General features: G+C 42.8%; 1 protein-coding gene across 1 annotated transcript in view; it reads left to right on the forward strand.

The window, feature by feature from the left end:
• Positions 1-19848, forward strand: part of FREM2 (FRAS1 related extracellular matrix 2) — a 224435-nt gene that overhangs the window by 144221 nt on the left and 60366 nt on the right. The window contains exons 7-11 of the mRNA XM_074959987.1: positions 9253-9402; positions 11297-11506; positions 12165-12362; positions 16074-16238; positions 16336-16518. Coding sequence (XP_074816088.1) covers positions 9253-9402; positions 11297-11506; positions 12165-12362; positions 16074-16238; positions 16336-16518 — 906 coding nt within the window. The remainder of the gene's footprint in view (positions 1-9252; positions 9403-11296; positions 11507-12164; positions 12363-16073; positions 16239-16335; positions 16519-19848) is intronic.

Raw genomic sequence — 19848 nt, forward strand, 5'->3', positions numbered from 1 at the left:
TTTCCATTCTGCTGGATGCAAGGACAAAACATAGATTTAATTTCCTTATCAGAGGTCATTGGGAATTAAGTTCCGATCCGCTCTCCTCTAATTACTCTAACTGTATGCCAGCAAAATCTGCAGTCTTCAATCTGTGTTCGCTACATGAAAGGCTTTCTCTTATTTCTGAAAGAGAAGTCATTAAATTTGCAATGCTCTCTATTCAGACTGATTACTAGATTAAAGATCTGCCATAAGTGAGCCCCCAATCATGGGGCAGCATGTTTTCCAACCATGATGTGTGAAACACAATGCCTCCCTGTTTGTATCTTGGCTTTGCTGCTTCCCCTGGGGAGCTCCTAAAAGGACTTACAGGAAATTAACTACAAAACAGTAGTAAAGATTTGGTTCCTAGGATGAGTAACCATGAAGAATGTGTCTGCTATTGCAGATACGTGTCTCAAAATGTGTGACAGTCATTCCTGAATATGAGGCTAGCTAACTTAGTGCAGTAATGTGGTTCTCTGTGGGCCTGTCGCTGCAGTAGCAAATTTAGTGCCTGTTTTTCAGCAGTGCTGTAGCTTTAACTAGGCAGGCATCCAGGTTGACAAAGCTAGTATTTCCAGCATCTTGTCCTGAAACGTTCCTCTAATCAGAGCTTGAGGGTGTGTTGCTAGAAATGCCCGAGCCCTGACTCTACTAACTAGAGCTGGGCAAATAAATGATTTTTTGGTTCGCTGGCAGTTCTGAAAAATCTGTGGGGGACGGTTTAACCTGAACTGAATCTGAAAATTGTGGCGGGGGGAAGCCCCTTGGTTAATCAGAAAATTTTGGTTTATCCTAGGTATGTCTCCTCGTTAGGAAGTCGAGTCACACCACAGATGAAAGTGGTTCTCTGTGTTTACTATAGTTTTGAACAGTTCCTAATGATGATAAGTTCATTAGGGTTAGTGGCACAGTGTCCTCTGCTGTTTTTGTAAAAGACACTAAGGGCTAGATTCACAAAAGGCACCTAAATCCCAGAATCAGGCCCCTGCTCAGCAGCCACGGCACCCGGTGGGCACCTAAATGGGATCAGCACCTATGTTTTTGCAGTAGAAGTTCCCTCAAGTCTGTGTTTCTGTGCATGCACACTGCAGCCCCACACCGGGCAGTGGAGCCCGAGCCCAAGGTGATTCGCTAACTGGGAGAATTCCACCTAACTCGCCTGCAGGGCCCAATGTGGTAAGCATACTCAGAATGTGCCTGCTGGATCAGGCCCCTGCAGGCGAGCTTTTACAATTTATAGCCCAGGGGTTAGGATACTCATCTGGGATGTGGGCGACCTCTGCTTCAAGTTCCGCTTCCTTCTGAGGGGGAGAAGGGATTTGAACAGGGAACAACACCTCTCAGGTGAACTCCTTAGCCACTGGGCTGTGGGATATTATGATGTGGGGCTCCCTCAGTCTCTCCTATTGAACCTGTTCCACTGTGCATAGATAATTTTAAAAAAATCATTGGAGCAGGTGAACTGGATCCTGTGTCTCACACATCCCAACCACTGCTGTAGCTGTAACCCCCAGGCAACAGAGTCATTCTCATGCTTGCTTACGCACTCTCTCTCTCTGTCCCAGTGATTCTTTCATACCGACAGTCAGTCATGTTCTTGTGCTCCAGTATACATAGCACACTCTAGAAGCAGTCATAGATTTTTCCACCATATATACCAGCTGAGGAAAACTTGATTAGGTCATGAAATTTAATGGATCTGGCCTTCGCCTGCCTGCCTGCCATTAGAGGCTTAGTTTTTCCCTCCTTCATGTAACCTCAGCCCTCCCTGTACACACATCACATGTTGCCACAATTCTCCTCCAGCTGGGAGGGCATAAATTAATGTGACTTCTAATCATGCACTGAGAATTCCTTAATAGCACAATGGATTTTTCCCTATGCACTGGCTTTGTGCTATTCTTTGCTCTCAGGGAGTTGAAAACTAAATTCAGGGTTTGATCTGAAATGTCCTGTGTGGGATAGCACAGCACCGTATTTAGAAGGTGGAGCCATTTGTTCTTCTTTAGATGTTCGCTAAATCCTAGTGGTCATATACTGCCGTGATATTTTGCAGCAGATTTAGTATACTGGAGCCTTGCGATTCTGAAATAATTCCACTAGGCAAATCATGAAAAATTAATGTAGTGAGGGTTTTACTATGAAAGTCTCTAATGTTAATAATACACTAAAAAGTATTTGTATAACACTTTGTATATTCTAACTCTTGTGGAAGGTAAGGACTATTATCCTGAAACCGGTGCACAGAGATAAAGTGATTTGCCCAGGGTCACAAAATCACTGGCAGTGCTGACTCTGGACACCAGATTCTCCCCTTAGAGATAGCTGTAGGGCTCCCAGCCCTTAGCAGTACAGTGTATTTAGGTGCAAAGCATTTTTCTTTGTGGCACTATATGCAGATAAATATATCACTGTTAAATGTGATAACTTGCCCCCACCTCTGTTTTTTGCAGTTCTTTCTTGTAATCTGAGGGGTTTAAAATGTTAAAATAAGGACAGTACTCAAATAGTTCGGAATGGGAAATAAGACTGATTTCAGTCTAAATGTTAACTGTGGGAAATGAGATTGAGGGTTTTGTCCCCATACTTAGTGGGACAACCGTTCACAAAGCAGTTCACAAAGCTGCATCGTGTTCCGATCTGGTCTGGATAACAGAATTCTGCATTGAAACCCTATTTAGGGTCTCATTTTCTATCTTCACCTTTGTCTGCTTGCACTGAAGTGAGAAATGCAAGGAATGTATTGGCTAGTGCCCAAGGTCCAGCTATGAATAAGGTTAATAAGATAACCCATTCCTCTGTACTCACACACACACACTCATACACACTGGTACCTAGAGTTGAAAGTGCAGGAAGGGAGTGAGATGTGTGATGTGCACATTTATCTCCTGTTGGCCCAAAGTATGTAAACAAATACACACAATGTAATTTTACATTAACATAAACTATACCAGGAACCCCTCGTATAGGTTTTAAAAAATGCTTTATTATGCTTGCTGAAAGAAGAGAGCTGCTCTCCTACTGATGGTTCAGTGAGGTTTCATTCTTCTGTTGCTTGTTACCCTCAGGGTAGGGAATTGTATGCGGGATAGTAAAATGTAGGTTTCAGTAATTTCTAATCATACATGTGTACTTTCTGTATCCCTTATGCTCCTTCCTGCTCTTTTTTATACACAATACTGCATCTGGTTTTAAATTAGATTCTAAACTTTTCAAGGCAGGTACTGTCCTCCTACACTGGGTTTGGACAAACCCAAATCAAGAAGGTGTGTAGGGAGTTTACTGCTGAGGGAATTGTGCACCAAAAAATTCTATCCCACTCCCTTCCTTCCCCACTGTCTCTTCGCTCCACCCCACCCCTCTTTTCCCATTTCCCTCACCCCACTCTGCCGTCTTGCCCTTGTGGTGTACTTAAAAAAAATTTCAACATTAGTTTTTGTGTCTTTTGCTACTTGCTCTTCAATTTCTTATTTGGCCTGCCTGATCATACTTTTACACTTGACTTGCCAATATTTATGCTCCTTTCTATTTTCCTCTTTAGGATTTGACTTCCAACTTTTTAAAGGATACCTTTTTGCTTCTAATTGCCTGTTTTACTCTGTTCTTTAGCCATGGTAGCATTTTTTGATCCTCTTACTATATTTTTTGTTTGAGGTATACATTTAATTTGAGGCTCTATTTTGGTGTTTTTAAAAAAGTGTTAATGCGGCTTGCAGGCATTTCACTTTTGTGACTGTTCCTTTTAATTTCTGTTTAACTAGCTTCCTCATTTTGTATTGGTGCCCTTTTTGAAGTTAAATGCTACTATGGCGGGCTTCTTTGGTATTCTCCCACAAACAAGGATGTTAAATTTAATTACATTATGGTCATTATTACCAAGCCGTTCAGCTAGTCTCACCTCAGAATAGCTGCTCCAAGAAGCAGTCATGAGTGGTGTCTAGAAATTTTATCTCTGCATCCCATTCTGAGGTGACATGTATCCAGTCAATATGGGGACAATTGAAATCCCCTATTATTATTGAATTTTCTATTTTTATAGATTTTTCTAAGCTCTCTGAGTATTTTACTATCACTGTCACCATCCTGGTCAGGTGGTCGGTAGTATATTCCTACAGCTATACTCTTATTATTCAAGCATGGAATTTCTATCTGTACAGATTTTGTGGTATAGTTTGATTCATTTAAGATTTTTACTCTATTTGACTCTATGCTTTCTTTTACATATAGTGCCACTTCCCAACCGGCACAACTGCCTCTGTCATTCCTGTATATTTTGTACCCTGGTATTACCGTGTCCCATTGATTATCATCATTCCACCAAGTTTCTGTGATGCCTATTCTATCAATATCCTCATTTAATACCAGGCACTCAAAGTCACCCATCTTAGTATTTCAATTTCTAGCATTTATAAATTTCAAGCACTTACCAAATTTGTCAATATTTAGTTGTCTGCCTTCAAGTAATGTAATTGAATGGGACTCTTTTTTCCATTTGACTGTTTCTTTTCAGCTCCTATCTGTATTTTATCAACTTCTGTCCTCTCCTGTTCACTAGGATATCCTCCCTAAGCGATGTCTCTGTCCAAACTATGTGCTCCTCCGCATCTCTCGTCTTTCCCCAGCCCTTAATTGAAAAACTCCTCTATGACCTTCTTTAATTTTACATGCCAGCAGTCTGGGTCCCTTTTGGTTTAGATGGAGTGCTCAGTTCCTAATAAACCTAAAACCCTCCTCCCTACACCATCATCTTATCCACACATTGAGACCCATTGTGAAACTGGAAGCATTTCAGAGAAAGCTACCATGGAGGTCCTGGACTTCAATCTCTTACCTAGCAGACTAAATTTGCCTTCCAGGACTTCTCTCCTACCTTTCCCCATGTTATTGGTACCTACATGTACCATCACCATGGGCTCTTCCCCAGCGCTGAACATAAATCTGGCTAGATGTCTCGAGAGATCCACAACTCTCACACCCAGCAGACAAGTCACTATGCAGTTCTCCTGGTCATCACAAACCCAACTATCTATAAAAAGAAAAGGAGGACGTGTGGCACTTTAGAGACTAACAAATTTATTTGAGCATAAGCTTTCGTGAGCTACAGCTCACTTCATTGGATGCATCCGATGAAGTGAGCTGTAGCTCATGAAAGCTTATGCTCAAATAAATTTGTTAGTCTCTAAGGTGCCACAAGTTCTCCTTTTCTTTTTGCGGATACAGACTAACACGGCTGCTACTCTGAAACCAACTATCTATATTTCTAATAATCATATCCCCCATTACTGTTACTGGACTCTTCCTAATAACTGGGGTCCTCTCCCTCAGAGAGGTATCCTTGACATCATCTGGAAGGATGTTCCCAACTCTGGGACCATTTCCCTCCACTCCCTTTTCTTATTCTCCTTTCCCAAGATTTTCATCCTCCTCAACAGCACAGAGGCTGTCAAGAGTGTGGGTGGGACTGCTCTACTGTGTCCTGGAAAGTCTCTCTGTCTCCCCTAGCTCCTGTAGTTCAGCCACTCTGGTCTCAAGAGACTGTACCATGAGTTGCTTACACTGAATGCCCACGTACGCCACCTGCCCACAAGGCAGGTAATCGTATATGCTGCATTCAGTGCAATTAACTGGATTGCCCCCCACTCTGCACTGGATTTCTGTTGACATTATTTTTATTCTTGCAACTTTTTGTTTGTTTGTTTTTTGAGGGATGGGCTGTTTATTGGCCTGAGCTTAGAGAATGTTAGGTGTATCTGGCTTTCACGTTCCCTCTCTAAACTTCCTTGCAAAACTCCCCTGCTTGCTGCTCCTGTTCGCAAGCTCTTCTGGTTGCTTATGAACTGACTTTTTAAATCCCTGTTCTCCCTGAAAAGCTGAACTAAGATCAAAGGTTGGCAGGCTATATCCTTCTTAGGAAGCTCTCGGCCTTGCCTGCCTGGCCGCTAGGCCCAGCACATACACCCCCAACCAGACCACACTATAAACTTCAGGCAAGCAGCAAGCACACAACAAATAGACAGCAAACTCACTCCCAGGGTCATGTAGTCGCTCCTCCTTCACTTGGAGAACTCAAAACTCCCCCGTTTGCTGCTCCTGTTCGTATGCTTAAAGTTAAGCACTTATGTCCTTTGTTGAGTCAGGACCTAAATCAGAGAATAGATCATGTCCAGTGTTACCTCTAATTTTTCCCACCCATGTGCCGAATTAATTTTGTTATGTGCACCAATAGGAGGTGATGTGTGACACATTAGCTCCATATTGGTGCACATAAAAAAATTCATGTGGGGGGGGGGCAAGGGATTTGGAGTGTGGGAAGGGGCTCAGGACTGGGGCAGAGGGTTGGGATATAGGGTTGTGAGGGCTCCGGCTTTGGGTTTTGGCTCTGGGGTGGGGCACAGGGATGGGGTGGGGGGGTGAGGGCTCTGTCTGGGGGTGCGGGTTCTGGGGTGGGGCCAAGGGTGGGGATGAGGGGTTTGGGGTGCAGCGGGGCTCCCTGGGGCTATGGTGGGGAGAGAGGACTCCCTTCCCCCTCTCTCCCTGCAGCAGCACCTGGGCTGGGGGGAGGGGTGGCTGTCCACCGGCCGCAGCAGGTGCTGGGCTGGGTTGGGGCTGCGGGAGAGGCGCCTGTCCCTCACCCACAGCAGGTTCATGGCCAGGCTCAGTCAGAGCCAGGGGAGGGGCACCTGTCCCCCAGCAGTGGCAGGTTTGGGGCTGGGCTGGGTCGGGGCCAAGGCAGAGGCAGCTGTCTCCCACCCACGGCAGGTTCAGGGCTGGGGGAAGGGTGCCTGTCCCCCGGCAGCATCAGGTTCGGTGCTGGGGGAAGGGCGCCTGTCCGCCGTCCGTGGCAGGTCTGGGGCTAGGGGAGAGGCATCTCTCCCTGCCGCAGCCCTGAGCACCTGTGCTGCGCTTAGTAGGCAGCTGCGCGCCCATGCAGCTTAGAGGGAACTTAGGTCCAGACACACATGGTGCGTATGGACAGCAAAAAAAAAAAAAAAAAAAAGCTGCAGAAGCGACTCTCGGAGCCCAGGTCAATTGCCACAGGCTTTTAGGGCTTGCGCTGCAATGCTAAAAATAGCCATGCAGATGTTCCCGCTTGGGCTGGAGACGGGGCTCTGAGATCCACCTCTCTCACCAGGTTTCAGAGCCGAGGTGGGAACATCTACACAGCTATTTTTAGCCCCTCAGCTTGAGCCCTGCAACGCGCAGTCAGTTGACCCCAACTCTGAGACTTGCTGCAAGTGGGTGGTTGTTGGTTTTGGTGGGGTTTTTTTTGCCGTGTAGACATACCCACTGTGGTTTTTAAAAATCAAGTTGGATTATGTAGTATTTTATTTAAGAACAAAATAGAAAAATGTAGTAAGCCCTTATGATTGGTATCAAGGGCAGTGTTATGGTTGACGTTTCACACACACCAAAGTGAGAAATGTTCTGATTCCCACACCAACCATAACCCTGTCATAGAATTCTGTGTTATTCTGTGTTGTTTTGACTTTACTGCCCTACGTGTAAGATGGATAGAGGTATCATAACATTTAATTTATTGACTTGCGCACTTGTAAAAATCTTAGCCACAAGGTTGCATTGGCATAGATTTTTATTTGATTTCCTTGGAGCTTTTAAATAAAAAAAGACACTGATTTACAGTCAGATAAGCATGTCTGAATGTTTTACCATTGGAACAAATGTACGTTCCAAATTGTGGGCACTCTGGGTGGATTGCGCCCTCTCCCCCTCCTCCCCATTTTGAGATAGCTTAAGAAAAGACTCACTATATCTAGTGTTTTTTCTTTAAGCCTCCACGATGTCCATTTTAAATTTTGCAGGTTTTTAGGATTTAGTGTGCTAAGTGGAATGCATCCCCAGAACGTATGAAATCCAGTTTGTGTTGGTAGCACATTAAAGTAAATGTGTTAGAAAGGAATTGGGGAGATATGCAGAAGCAAAATGGCTGGCAATGATAGGTCATGAAAGGTCAAAGTAGTGATAAATAGGCTATGATTTTCATAGTTATTAGCTGATTTTTAATGTATTTTTCCCTGTGTATAGTCAGGGATAATGTATTTTTCCCTGTGTATAGATTATAGTCAGGACTGGCAGAGTTTAATTTTTACTTTTTTATGATTTTGACGGATAATAGCAATGTTTATTTACATGTTTTTTTTTTCATTTTTATCTATTTAAACTTTCACAGTGGCAAGAAATTACTGGTGGGATCAGACAGCAATTATTTAATGATGGTAGATGTTGCTATTCAGAAAAATAAAGCTTTTGTAATCTATAAAATACAAGTTGTCAACATCACATGTCAGAATATATAAAGTCAAAATCCTTAAGTCAAAATCTAATAAGTTCTCAAGCAACATTTTTCTTACTTTGCCTATCTGTAAATTTTAATTATTGATGGAAGTATGTTTTCATCAGTTTGTGTGTGTGCGGTGAAATGGATGTTTACCAACATTTACCAATAAAAATGTAATCCTTCCAAGACTAAATATAGTGGAGGGGAGAATCTGTAAAAGCATTAGGCCTCTCCAACACTAATGAAAGTGTCTACAATGAATGACAACTAATGGAGTCTATGTTAATATTTTATTTACTTCTATAGGACCATAAATATGTGCACCATAAAGAACACAGCATGTAAATAAAATATGCTAAACTGAAAACAAAGAACAAAATCACTTAGGAGGAAGACCTTATCAAAGGCATGAACAGATGCAGATCAATTAAAAAGAAAGAGTTGCACCTAGATCTGACCAGTAGATTTAGACTTGGTGGAAGAGGTGGAGTTTTATAAGAAATTTGAAGTGTCTAGGTAGGTCAACTGCGGTTTGTGTTTTGCAGGCTTTATGAGGACAGTCCATCTGGTATATTTTTCTACATTATGTTGTTTTCCTTCTTTTGTTTCTGTCTGCTTACCATACTTACATTCACATTTGTCTGAGCACCTTATAATCATTAATGTATTCATCCTCACAGTCCCCCTTTGAAGTAGAGAAATGTTGCCATCCCCATTTTACAGATGGAGAACTGAGGGACAGAGAGACATCTCAAGATCACAGAGGTGGAACAGGGAATTGAACCCTAGACTTCCGAGTCCCTGACCTTAGCCACTGGATCATCCTTCCTCTTTTATTTATTTTTAATTTTTTTATATATGCTTAAAAGTAGGTTCTCTGGTAAGGAGCAAACTTTAATAATTTTAAATTACTTTAACCTTTTTACCAGAACCAGCCTTCTACTTTGGAGATGTTGAATACTATGTTGATGAGAGTGCTGGCTTTGTTGAGGTGTATGTCTGGAGAACTGGAACTGATTTGTCCAAAGCTGCTACTGTTACAGTGAGGTCTCGCAAAACTGAACCAATAACTGCAGAGGGTGAGTGATCATTTTGCTCTTGTGTCATTTTTCCTTAATATGTCTTAACATGGAGCACTGGTACATCCAGTGTTGATTCAATCCTGAAGGCTTCTGGTTTAGGCCCAGAAGTGGCTCAGAGAGCCACAAGCTAGGCATGCCACACTTGATGTTTGCTCTGAACCTTCGAACGGAGGCTTCTCCATAGTGTGTGATGTTCAGAAGTATGAGGAGACCTCTGTGCCCACACTGAACTGCATGCTAGTAAGTAAGGGGAAAAGTGAGCATGATAAGGAACAGAGAAAGGGCATGCACAGGTGTTGAAATGAAAACTGATGAATGGAAACCATGGGCTTTATCCTGGAAGGTGCTGGCTGCCCTCAGCTACCATGAATTTAATTAAACATTGAAGCTGCTCAGCACTTCCCATAATCTATTTGAGATGCACGCAGCCCATTTTTAGATATCGCAGTTATTCCTACTGCTAACCTGAAGTAAGGGCTTATTCAAATGTGTTTAAGAGCCGCCCTTAGACAGAAGTGGAAGCAAGGGCAAATTATGAGCTTCAGCCTTCCAGTGGTTCCCACAAACTATTATCTCTCACATTCAGTTGCTCATTGCCTCCCAATACATGCTAGGCACAGAGTTCTTGCCAGCCCACCAGCCTGCAGTTCTTTCTGTCCTCAGCTTATTATACTTAGTCTGTGTCTACCCTTGGAGCTAGGGGAATGATTCCCAGCTCTCACAGACACACTCATGTGCTAATTCGAGGAGAGTTAGCAGACTAAAAATGATAGTGCAGGTGTGGCAGTACAGGCAGCTGTGAGTGGCACCACAGGCTAGTTGCCCCGAGTACATACCCGGGGTCCAGTTAGGTAGGTAGGTACTCAGCACAGCTAGCCCATGCCGCCGCTCACCCACTGCCCATGCTACCCCAGCTCACCAATGTTTTTAGTGTGCCAGCTCCAGGAGAGTTAATGTGAGTAGGTATATGTGAGCTGGGAGTCAAACCCCCAGCTCCACATGCAGACATACCCTCAGAGCCTTCATCCACATGCTGAAAGGATCAAGTTCTAAATTGGTATCTGGAGCTGGAGACATACTGTACTTAGTCTGTTTCTAAAACATGGCATTTTATGCTAAAGGGTTCTTTTGATGTGGAGAAGTCATGAAGAGTCCAGATATTTTTCCTAGATGGTTACATTGAGCATGAACAGACATTAGTGTTTAGTTACTGATATAATTTTAAAATACTCTTAGTTGTCATAAGCCTTCTTGTTATGATGCCCATGACAGGAAGACTTAGAGTCTGGGTTTATTATTAGTATGCCTTTCCACATTTTTGTGCTTTCTCTTGGAAAATGAGATTATTAAGATGTCTAGAAAGAATGTCCATTTACTTCATTTCTTACCTATTATTTTATATGATCTGTTGGGTTTACCTCACCCTAAATATTGAATGCCTTTTAGTTCCAGAAAAGCATAACAGCATTATAGGAGTTTACAGCCAGACTGTTTTTGGTCTTCCCTCACTGGATAAACTGTTAAATAGTTTCTCCCAGAACGCTTTGGTTGGTCCCAAACTATAGTTTGCGTCTCACTTACAAAAGTTTTACATCAATATAGCTCCATTCACTTAAATGGTATTATTCCTGATTTTCAACATGGTAAGTGAGGTTAGAATCAGGCCTGCTCCAAATCCCTTCTAGGTAAGAAGCTTTTTGCTTTGCATGACTGCAAAAGTTCTAGAGAGTTTTAAATGATAAAGTAAAAAGTACTTCTTGACAATAAAAGAAAGAGATAATTACATTTTTATGAGTTACTATCAACTTCCTGATTTTAGATCCCTTATTTTCTTTAACTAAATGCTGTGAAAAACAGTTCCATCAATGTATTCAGCTGTTTCTTTGTGTAGCTGGGGTAGACTACGTAGGCATCAGTCGTAATTTGGATTTTGCCCCTGGAGTCAACATGCAGACTTTCCGTGTGATCATTCTGGATGACCTTGGACAGCCAGTATTAGAAGGAATTGAGAAGTTTGAGCTTGTGCTGCGAATGCCCATGAATGCTATCCTTGGAGAACCAAGCAAAGCTACCATCTTCATCAATGACTCAGTCTCTGATTGTAAGTATTAATTATTTTCACAGGAAGAAAAATGATGCTTGCAATGCAATAGATTGTATTCTTCCTTCTGAGTCCATATGGAACTAATGTCCAGGCATGGTGTTTGGAAACACTATATTGCTGAAGTTGTGATCTTTTGGATGAGGTGTAAAATCGGGCTCCTGACCACTTGTGATCATTATAAAATTTCTGGGCACTTACCGGTCTACATACACTTTCGGCTGGCTATAATTTCTCACTTATTTTCCTAAAACCATGGGGAATGTAGAAAATGTACATAAGGCCTGAAGATAAATACATTTATATTAGTTTTACATTAGCTAGTTGTAATTTTATAGACATAAGTTGTAATATTCCTGATTTATACCAGCGTGAGATCAAAATCAGGGCCATAGCTTGTAGTTCTGTAAAGCAATTGTGGTGAAATCTTGGACCCACTGAAGTCAGTGGACATTTTTCCATTGACATCAGTCGGGCCAAGATTTCACTCTTTGAATTGTGGGAAATGTGCTAAATAAATCAGTTGCTACCTGGTGAGGAGTCTGCCATATCATAAGCATATATAACATGGCACATAACACCATTCTCTTAAAAGCAGTGGCTCTAGGAATTGATCATTCTGGATATTTTATTCCTTCCTTTGTATGTGTCTGTCTAGTGCCTAAGATGCAGTTTAAAGAACCTATGTACATTGGCAACGAAAATGATGAAGAGATTTCTGCCATGATATATAGGAGCGGGGATATCCGCTACACATCTACAGTGCGCTGCTATAGTCGGCAGGGTTCAGCCCAGGTAATGATGGACTTTGAAGAACGTCCTAACACTGACGATTCCATCATCACTTTCCTTCCTGGTAAGCTACAGTTCTTTGTTAGAATCCTTTATTCTGTCAGAGTTGGTTTTGCTTTAAATCATGTGAGTTTTTTTCTCATAGCAAGGGACATAGAGACTGCTTGGGGGAACAAAGCTCTCTCTCTACAGAATAGGTAGAGCGTGAGCAGAGACAATATTCCTCACACCATCCTGCCTTAATCCTGAACTCTAGGGGGATCATGTATAGAGACACGAGGGATATCCTTTTGCTAAGACGCAACCACTCATCCTAACAGATGGATCCCATTGCTTTGCTGCAGGCAGATCTGGATAGCAGGTGATATCACAGAGGAAACCCCCAGGATCTCTGGCCCCATTAGGCAGACCATCAGCAAATCCAGCTATCTGTCGCTGGAATGGGTAAACACCCTTTAACATTGCATAGGGACACAGCTAAATTAATTATTGCTGTCTGATGTTTCTCCTCCTTCCTGCTTATTTCTTCTTTCTCAGTCTGCCTGGGTGGCTCAAGATATTGAACCCAAAGAAGGAACATGAGAAAATTGGGTATTACTTCTCCTTTGAGGGAAAAATTGCTTGAGTCCCTCTTGGTGGTTATCAATCCAAACCTCCTTTTGCTTGACTGGAGAACAGTTTCTTGTGTCCTCATTTTTATATGCTCGAAATTTTTAACTTCTGTTTTTTTTCCAAGCCCTGAACAAGTTTTTTCCCCTATATGTAAATCTTATGATGCAGAGGACCTTCCCTCTTATGGAATAAGTTCTTATGGAATAAGAGGGAAGGTCCTCTAATGGATGAGTAACTGTTAAAAGATAAAAAGAAAAGGAGTACTTGTGGCACCTTAGAGACTAACCAATTTATTTGAGCATAAGCTTTCGTGAGCTACAGCTCACTTCATCGGATGCATACTGTGGAAAAGACAGAAGATGTTTGTTTTTATACACACAAATCATGAAAAAATGGGTGTTCATCACTACAAAAGGTTTTCTCTCCCCCCACCCCACTCTCCTGCTGGTAATAGCTTATCTAAAGTGATCACTCTCCTTACAATGTGTATGATAATCAATGTGGGCCATTTCCAGCACAAATGGCCCACCTTGATTATCATACAATTTGTGATATATGCCAGCAATGCCCCTCTGCCATGTACATTGGCCAAACTGGACAGTCTCTACGTAAAAGAATAAATGGACACAAATCAGATGTCAAGAATTATAACATTCATAAACCAGTCAGAGAACACTTCAATCTCTGTGGTCACGCGATTACAGACATGAAAGTTGCGATATTACAACAGAAAAACTTCAAATCTAGACTCCAGCGAGAGACTGCTGAATTGGAATTCATTTGCAAATTGGATACAATTAACTTAGACTTGAATAGAGACTGGGAGTGGCTAAGTCATTATGCAAGGTAACCTATTTCCCCTTGTTTTCCTAACCCCCCCCCCTTCCTCAGCCGTTCTTGTTAAACCCTGGATTTGTGCTGCAAATGGCCCATCTTGATTATCATACACATTGTAAGGAGAGTGATCACTTTAGATAAGCTATTACCAACAGGAGAGTGGGTTTGGAGGGAGGTGGGGGGGGGGAGAAAACCTGGATTTGTGCTGGAAATGGCCCACCTTGATTATCATACACATTGTAAGGAGAGTGATCACTTTACATAAGCTATTACCAGCAGGAGAGTGGGGTGGGGGAAGAGAAAACCTTTTGTAGTGATAAACACCCATTTTTTCATGATTTGTGTGTATAAAAACAAATATCTTCTGTATTTTCCACAGTATGCATCCGATGAAGTGAGCTGTAGCTCACGAAAGCTTATGCTCAAATAAATTGGTTAGTCTCTAAGGTGCCACAAGTACTCCTTTTCTTTTCGTTAAAAGATAGGAAACAAAGGGTAGGAATAAATGGTCAGTTTTCAGAATGGAAAGAGATAAATAGTGATGTCCTCCAAGGGTCTGTACTGGGACCAGTCCTATTCAACATATTCATAAATGATGTGGAAAAAGGGGTAAACAATGAGGTGGCAAAATTTGCAGATGATACGAAACTCCTTAAGATAGTTAAGTCTAAAGCAGACTGTGATGAGTTACGAAGGGATCTCACAAAACTGGGTGACTGGGCAACAAAATGGCAGATGAAATTCAATATTGATAAATGCAAAGTAATGCACATTGGAAAACATAATCCCAACTATACATATAAAATGATGGGGTCTAAATTAGCTGTTACGACTCAAGAAAGAGATACTGGAATTATTGTGGATAGTTCTCTGAAGACATCCAGTCAATGTGCAGCAGCAGTCAAAAAAGCTAACAAAATGTTAGGAATCATTAAGAAAGAATAGCTAGTAAAACAGAAAATATCATATTGCCTCTGTATAAATCCACGGTACGCCCACATCTTGAATACTGAGTGCAGATGTGATTGCCCCATCTCAAAAAAGATATATTGTAATTGCAAAAGGTTCTGAAAAAGGCAACAAAAATGATTAGGGGTATGAAACAGCTTCCATATGAGGAGAGGTTAATAAGACTGGGACTTTTCAGCTTAGAAAAGAGACAACTAAAGGAAGATAACATAAGAATGGCCATACTGGGTCAGGCCAAAGGTCTATCTAGCCCAGTATCCTGTCTTCCAACAGTGGCCAATGCCAGGTGCCCCAGAGGGAATGAACAGAACAGGTAATCATTAAGTGGTCCATTCTCTGTCGCTCATTCCCAGCTTCTGGCAAACAGAGGCTAGGGACACACAGTCAACCTGTGGAACTCTTTGCCAGAGGATGTTGTGAAGGTCAAGACTATAACAGGATTCAAAAAAGAACTAGATAAATTCATGGAGGATAGGTCCATCAATGGCTATTAGCCAAGATGGGCAGGGATACCTAGTTTTACAACAGTCTACAGAAAAAGCACCAGGGAAGTCAGTACAAACTAAAATTTCATACAGACAATGACTTGTTTATACTGATCCATATACTATACACTGAAATGTAAGTACAATATTTATATTCGAATTGATTTATTTTATAATTATATGGTAAAAGTGAGAAAGTACGCAATTTTTCAGTAATAGTGTGCTGTGACACTTTTTTGTATTTTTATGTCTGTTTTTATAAGCAGGTAGGTTTTAAGTGAGGTGGAAAACTTGGGTTACTATCAAACTATCAGACTCCTGAAAGGGGTACAGTAGTCTGGAAAGGTTGAGAGCCACTCTTCTAAATGGGCTTGCATCAACTAATTTTACGCACATTGTTTTCTGATTGTTCAACTAGAGACACGTTGCTACCGATCTTCCAAGGTGATAAGAATCCAGTTCTCCCATGGGCATCAGTGGGAACTGAGAGTGATACGAAAATCAATTGGGCTGCCGTAAATTAAAGTACCCAAAATTAGAGACTGTTCTTTAAAATTTGGTCTTGAACCTTCCTGTTCCTCATTTTCCACCTCTGAAAATGAGGATAATACTCTTCTACCTCTCACAGGCATTGTGAGATATTAGCTGTACAACTATGTAAATACCCAGTCTTACAATTATAGTAAATAAAAATGTTTTTGCTGCTGCTATTGCTATTACTTTCATTCGTTATTTACTTAGATAGGGCCAGTATAGGTGTTGTGACCGATAGAATTGACTTGTGGGTCCTAAAGCTTGAGAGAAATGCCTGTAATATATCTAGAAACAATTTTAAGTTCTGCATGATGTTCCTTTCTGCATGATGATTCCAGGTGAGACTGAGAAACCTTGCACCCTCATACTTGTGGACGACTCTCTCCATGAAGAAGAGGAGGAGCTTCGTCTGGTTCTTGGCACTCCAAGAAGTGATTCCTCCTATGGTGCTTCTATTGGCGAACAAAATGAAACCCTGATAAGGATCAGAGATCATGCAGACAGTGAGGAGTTATTTTTGACCCTACAAATATCATTTTGACTTTGGTATTGAAAAGCTCTTTTGTGCACACTATTAAACACTTTTTTCTGTTATTACAGAGGCCATTATTAAGTTTGGTGAGACCAAATTTAGTGTCAGTGAACCAAAAGATACAGGACAGCTGGTGGTTGTAAAAATTCCAGTGCTTCGTCTAGGAGACACTTCAAAGGTTTCCATTGTGAGGGTTCACACAAAGGATGGCTCTGCCACCTCTGGAGAAGACTACCACCCCGTGTCAGAAGGTATGAAAAGACTCTCCGGCTGTCAGTCAGATCAATATCACATCCTATTGATTATTTCAGCCACAATTGTACAGTATTTAAAGGGGGAAAAGGCATTGTGAACTTTTAAGCTTTTAATACTTTTTAGCTGCCTTCATTAGTGCTTTTTGCCTTTTGGATTAATAAGGCACAGGAATGGAATTTCATATTCTTTATCTTCCAACAATTTGGAGTTGCAGTGTATTCTCAGTAATTCGGAGAGTAATCCAGCATATGAATGTTTTTAAAAGAAAGCATTACTGATTCTGAAGTAAGTATTCAGCAATGCGAAATGCTTTCCCCTGTGTCCTACTCACAGAATAAAAACTCAAAGGAAGCAAAACTTTTATATTGGAATTTTGTATGAGAATTATACCAACAAAGTTAACCCAGAAGCAATAACTGATAAATAAACTAGAAAATACACTGAGTTAGTAACCTAATGCTGCATCTCACAGATGTGATTTGCATATTTCAGTAGGAAAGACAAAGGGCAAAATGAGGTAAAAGGACCTGAAATCAGTATATGGATAATTTGTATACAATACCAATGCCTTGAGAAATAACTGGAAATATGCATTGGAGTAAAGAAGAAAATTACTAGAAACAGGCAGCAGCTGGGAAGCACATAATCTATCTGTAGCCTATCTAATCCAGTTATGTGGCCATAAGTGTCAGCTAAGATTCAGAGGGTCACATAACCTGGCTGTTCACTTAGCTGACTCGCCCTGAAGACTGTCAGATCTGATGTGTAAAGGATGGTGGAGGCAACTCACTCCATGCTTGGAAAGAAGTGGGGAGCAGAGAACAATCCCAAACAGCCCTAAACCTGGTTCTCTTCTACATCCTTATAGGTCATGTTGAGATTAGTGCAGTGTTAGGGTTATAGTAACTTCCATGAACCTCTAGTAGACAGAAGGACTGGGGATGGGGTATAGGCCAGCAATCTTCTGGGAAATGAGCATGTTGCTGGGATACTCTTAGCAATACCCTCCCTTCTGATATACATGATCTTGTTCCCATTCTCTGGTTGACAGCTCCATTTCAGAGCTGTAAAATGAGAACAGTATTCTACAGCCTGTGTGGCCTGGACAGACTCTCTGGACATCAGTCAGCCGGGGAAGTATTTGGACACCTCACTGAGACAATTATTAGGCAGTCCCTCCATAAAGTGATTCCCCCATGCTCCATTTAGGGGGCAGAGTCATAGGGTATGTCTACACTACGGAATTAGGTCGAATTTATAGAAGTCGGTTTTTTAGAAATCGGTTTTATATATTCGAGTGTGTGTGTCCCCACAGAAAATGCTCTAAGTGCATTAAGTGCATTAACTCGGCGGAGTGCTTCCACAGTACCGGGGCTAGAGTCGACTTCCGGAGCATTGCACTGTGGGTGGCTATCCCGCAGTTCCCGCAGTCTCCACTGCCCATTGGAATTCTGGGTTGAGATCCCAATGCCTGATGGGGCTAAAACATTGTCGCGGGTGGTTCTGGGTACATATCGTCAGGCCCCCGTTCCCTCCCTCCCTCCGTAAAAGCAAGGGCAGACAATCGTTTCGCGCCTTTTTTCCTGAGTTACCTGTGCAGTCGCCATACCACGGCAAGCATGGAGCCCGCTCAGGTAACCGTCACCCTATGTCTCCTGGGTGCTGGCAGACGCGGTACTGCATTGCTACACAGTAGCAGCAACCCATTGCCTTGTGGCAGCAGACGGTGCAATACGACTGGTAGCCATCATCGTCATGTCCGAGGTGCTCCTGGCCACGTCGGCCAGGAGCGCCTGGGCAGACATGGGTGCAGACACTAAATTTGGAGCGACTTGACTTTAAAATTTATTGAATGCCAGCCTTCTTTTTTTTGGGCAATCCTCTGTGGCGGAGTGGCTGGTTGGCCGGTGGCCCCCCCCCCACCGCGTTCTTGGGCGTCTGGGTGTGGAGGCTATGGAACTTGGGGAGGAGGGCGGTTGGTTACACAGGGGCTGTAGTGGCAGTCTGTGCTCCAGCTGCCTTTGCTGCAGCTCAGCCATACACTGGAGCATACTGGTTTGGTCCTCCAGAGCCTCAGCATTGAATCCTGCCTCCTCTCATCACGCTGCCTCCACATTTGAGCTTCAGCCCTGTCTTCAGCCCGCCACTTACTCTCTTCAGCCCGCCACCTCTCCTCCCGGTCATTTTGTGTTTTCCTGCACTCTGACATTATTTGCCTCCACGCATTCGTCTGTGCTCTGTCAGTGTGGGAGGACAGCATGAGCTCAGAGAACATTTCATCACGAATGTGTTTTTTTTCTCTTTCTAATCTTCACTAGCCTCTGGGAAGGAGAAGATCCTGTGATCATTGAAACACATGCAGCTGGTGGAGAAAAAAAAGGGACAGCGGTATTTAAAAAGACACATTTTATAAAACAGTGACTACACTCTTTTAGGGTAAACCTTGCTGTTAACATTACATACATAGCACATGTGCTTTCGTTACAAGGTCGCATTTTGCCTCCCCCCACCGCGTGGCTACCCACTCAACCCTCCCCCCTCCCCGTGGCTAACAGCGGGGAACATTTCTGTTCAGCCACAGGCAAACAGCCCAGCAGGAACGGGCTCCTCTGAGTGTCCCCTGAAGAAAAGCACCCTATTTCAACCAGGTGACCATGAATGATATCTCACTCTCCTGAGGATAACGCAGAGAGATAAAGAACGGATGTTGTTTGAACGCCAGCAAACATACACTGCAATGCTTTGTTGTACAGTGATTCCCGAGTACGTGTTACTGGCCTGGAGTGGTAAAGTGTCCTACCATGAAGGACGCAATAAGGCTGCCCTCCCCAGAAACCTTTTGCAAAGGCTTTGGGAGTACATCCAGGAGAGCCGCGAATGCCAGGGCAAAGTAATCCTTTCATATGCTTGCTTTTAAACCATGTATAGTATTTTAAAAGGTACACTCATCAGAGGTCCCTTCTCCGCCTGCCGGGTCCAGGAGGCAGCCTTGGGTGGGTTCGGGGGGTACTGGCTCCAGGTCCAGGGTGAGAAACAGTTCCTGGCTGTCAGGAAAAGCGGTTTCTCCGCTTGCTTGCTGTGAGCTATCTACAACCTCATCATCATCATCATCTTCTTCGTTCCCAAAACCTGCTTCCGTGTTGCCTCCATCTCCGTTGAAGGAGTCAACACGGCTGGAGTAGTGGTGGCTGAACCCCCTAAAATAGCATGCAGCTCATCATAGAAGCAGCATGTTTGGGGCTCTGACCCGGAGCGGCCATTCACCTCTCTGGTTTTCTGGTAGGCTTGCCTCAGCTCCTTAAGTGTCACGCGGCACTGCTTCGGAT

This window comes from Natator depressus, chromosome 1 (genome assembly GCF_965152275.1).
Source record: "Natator depressus isolate rNatDep1 chromosome 1, rNatDep2.hap1, whole genome shotgun sequence".
Taxonomy (NCBI): Eukaryota; Metazoa; Chordata; order Testudines; family Cheloniidae; genus Natator; species Natator depressus.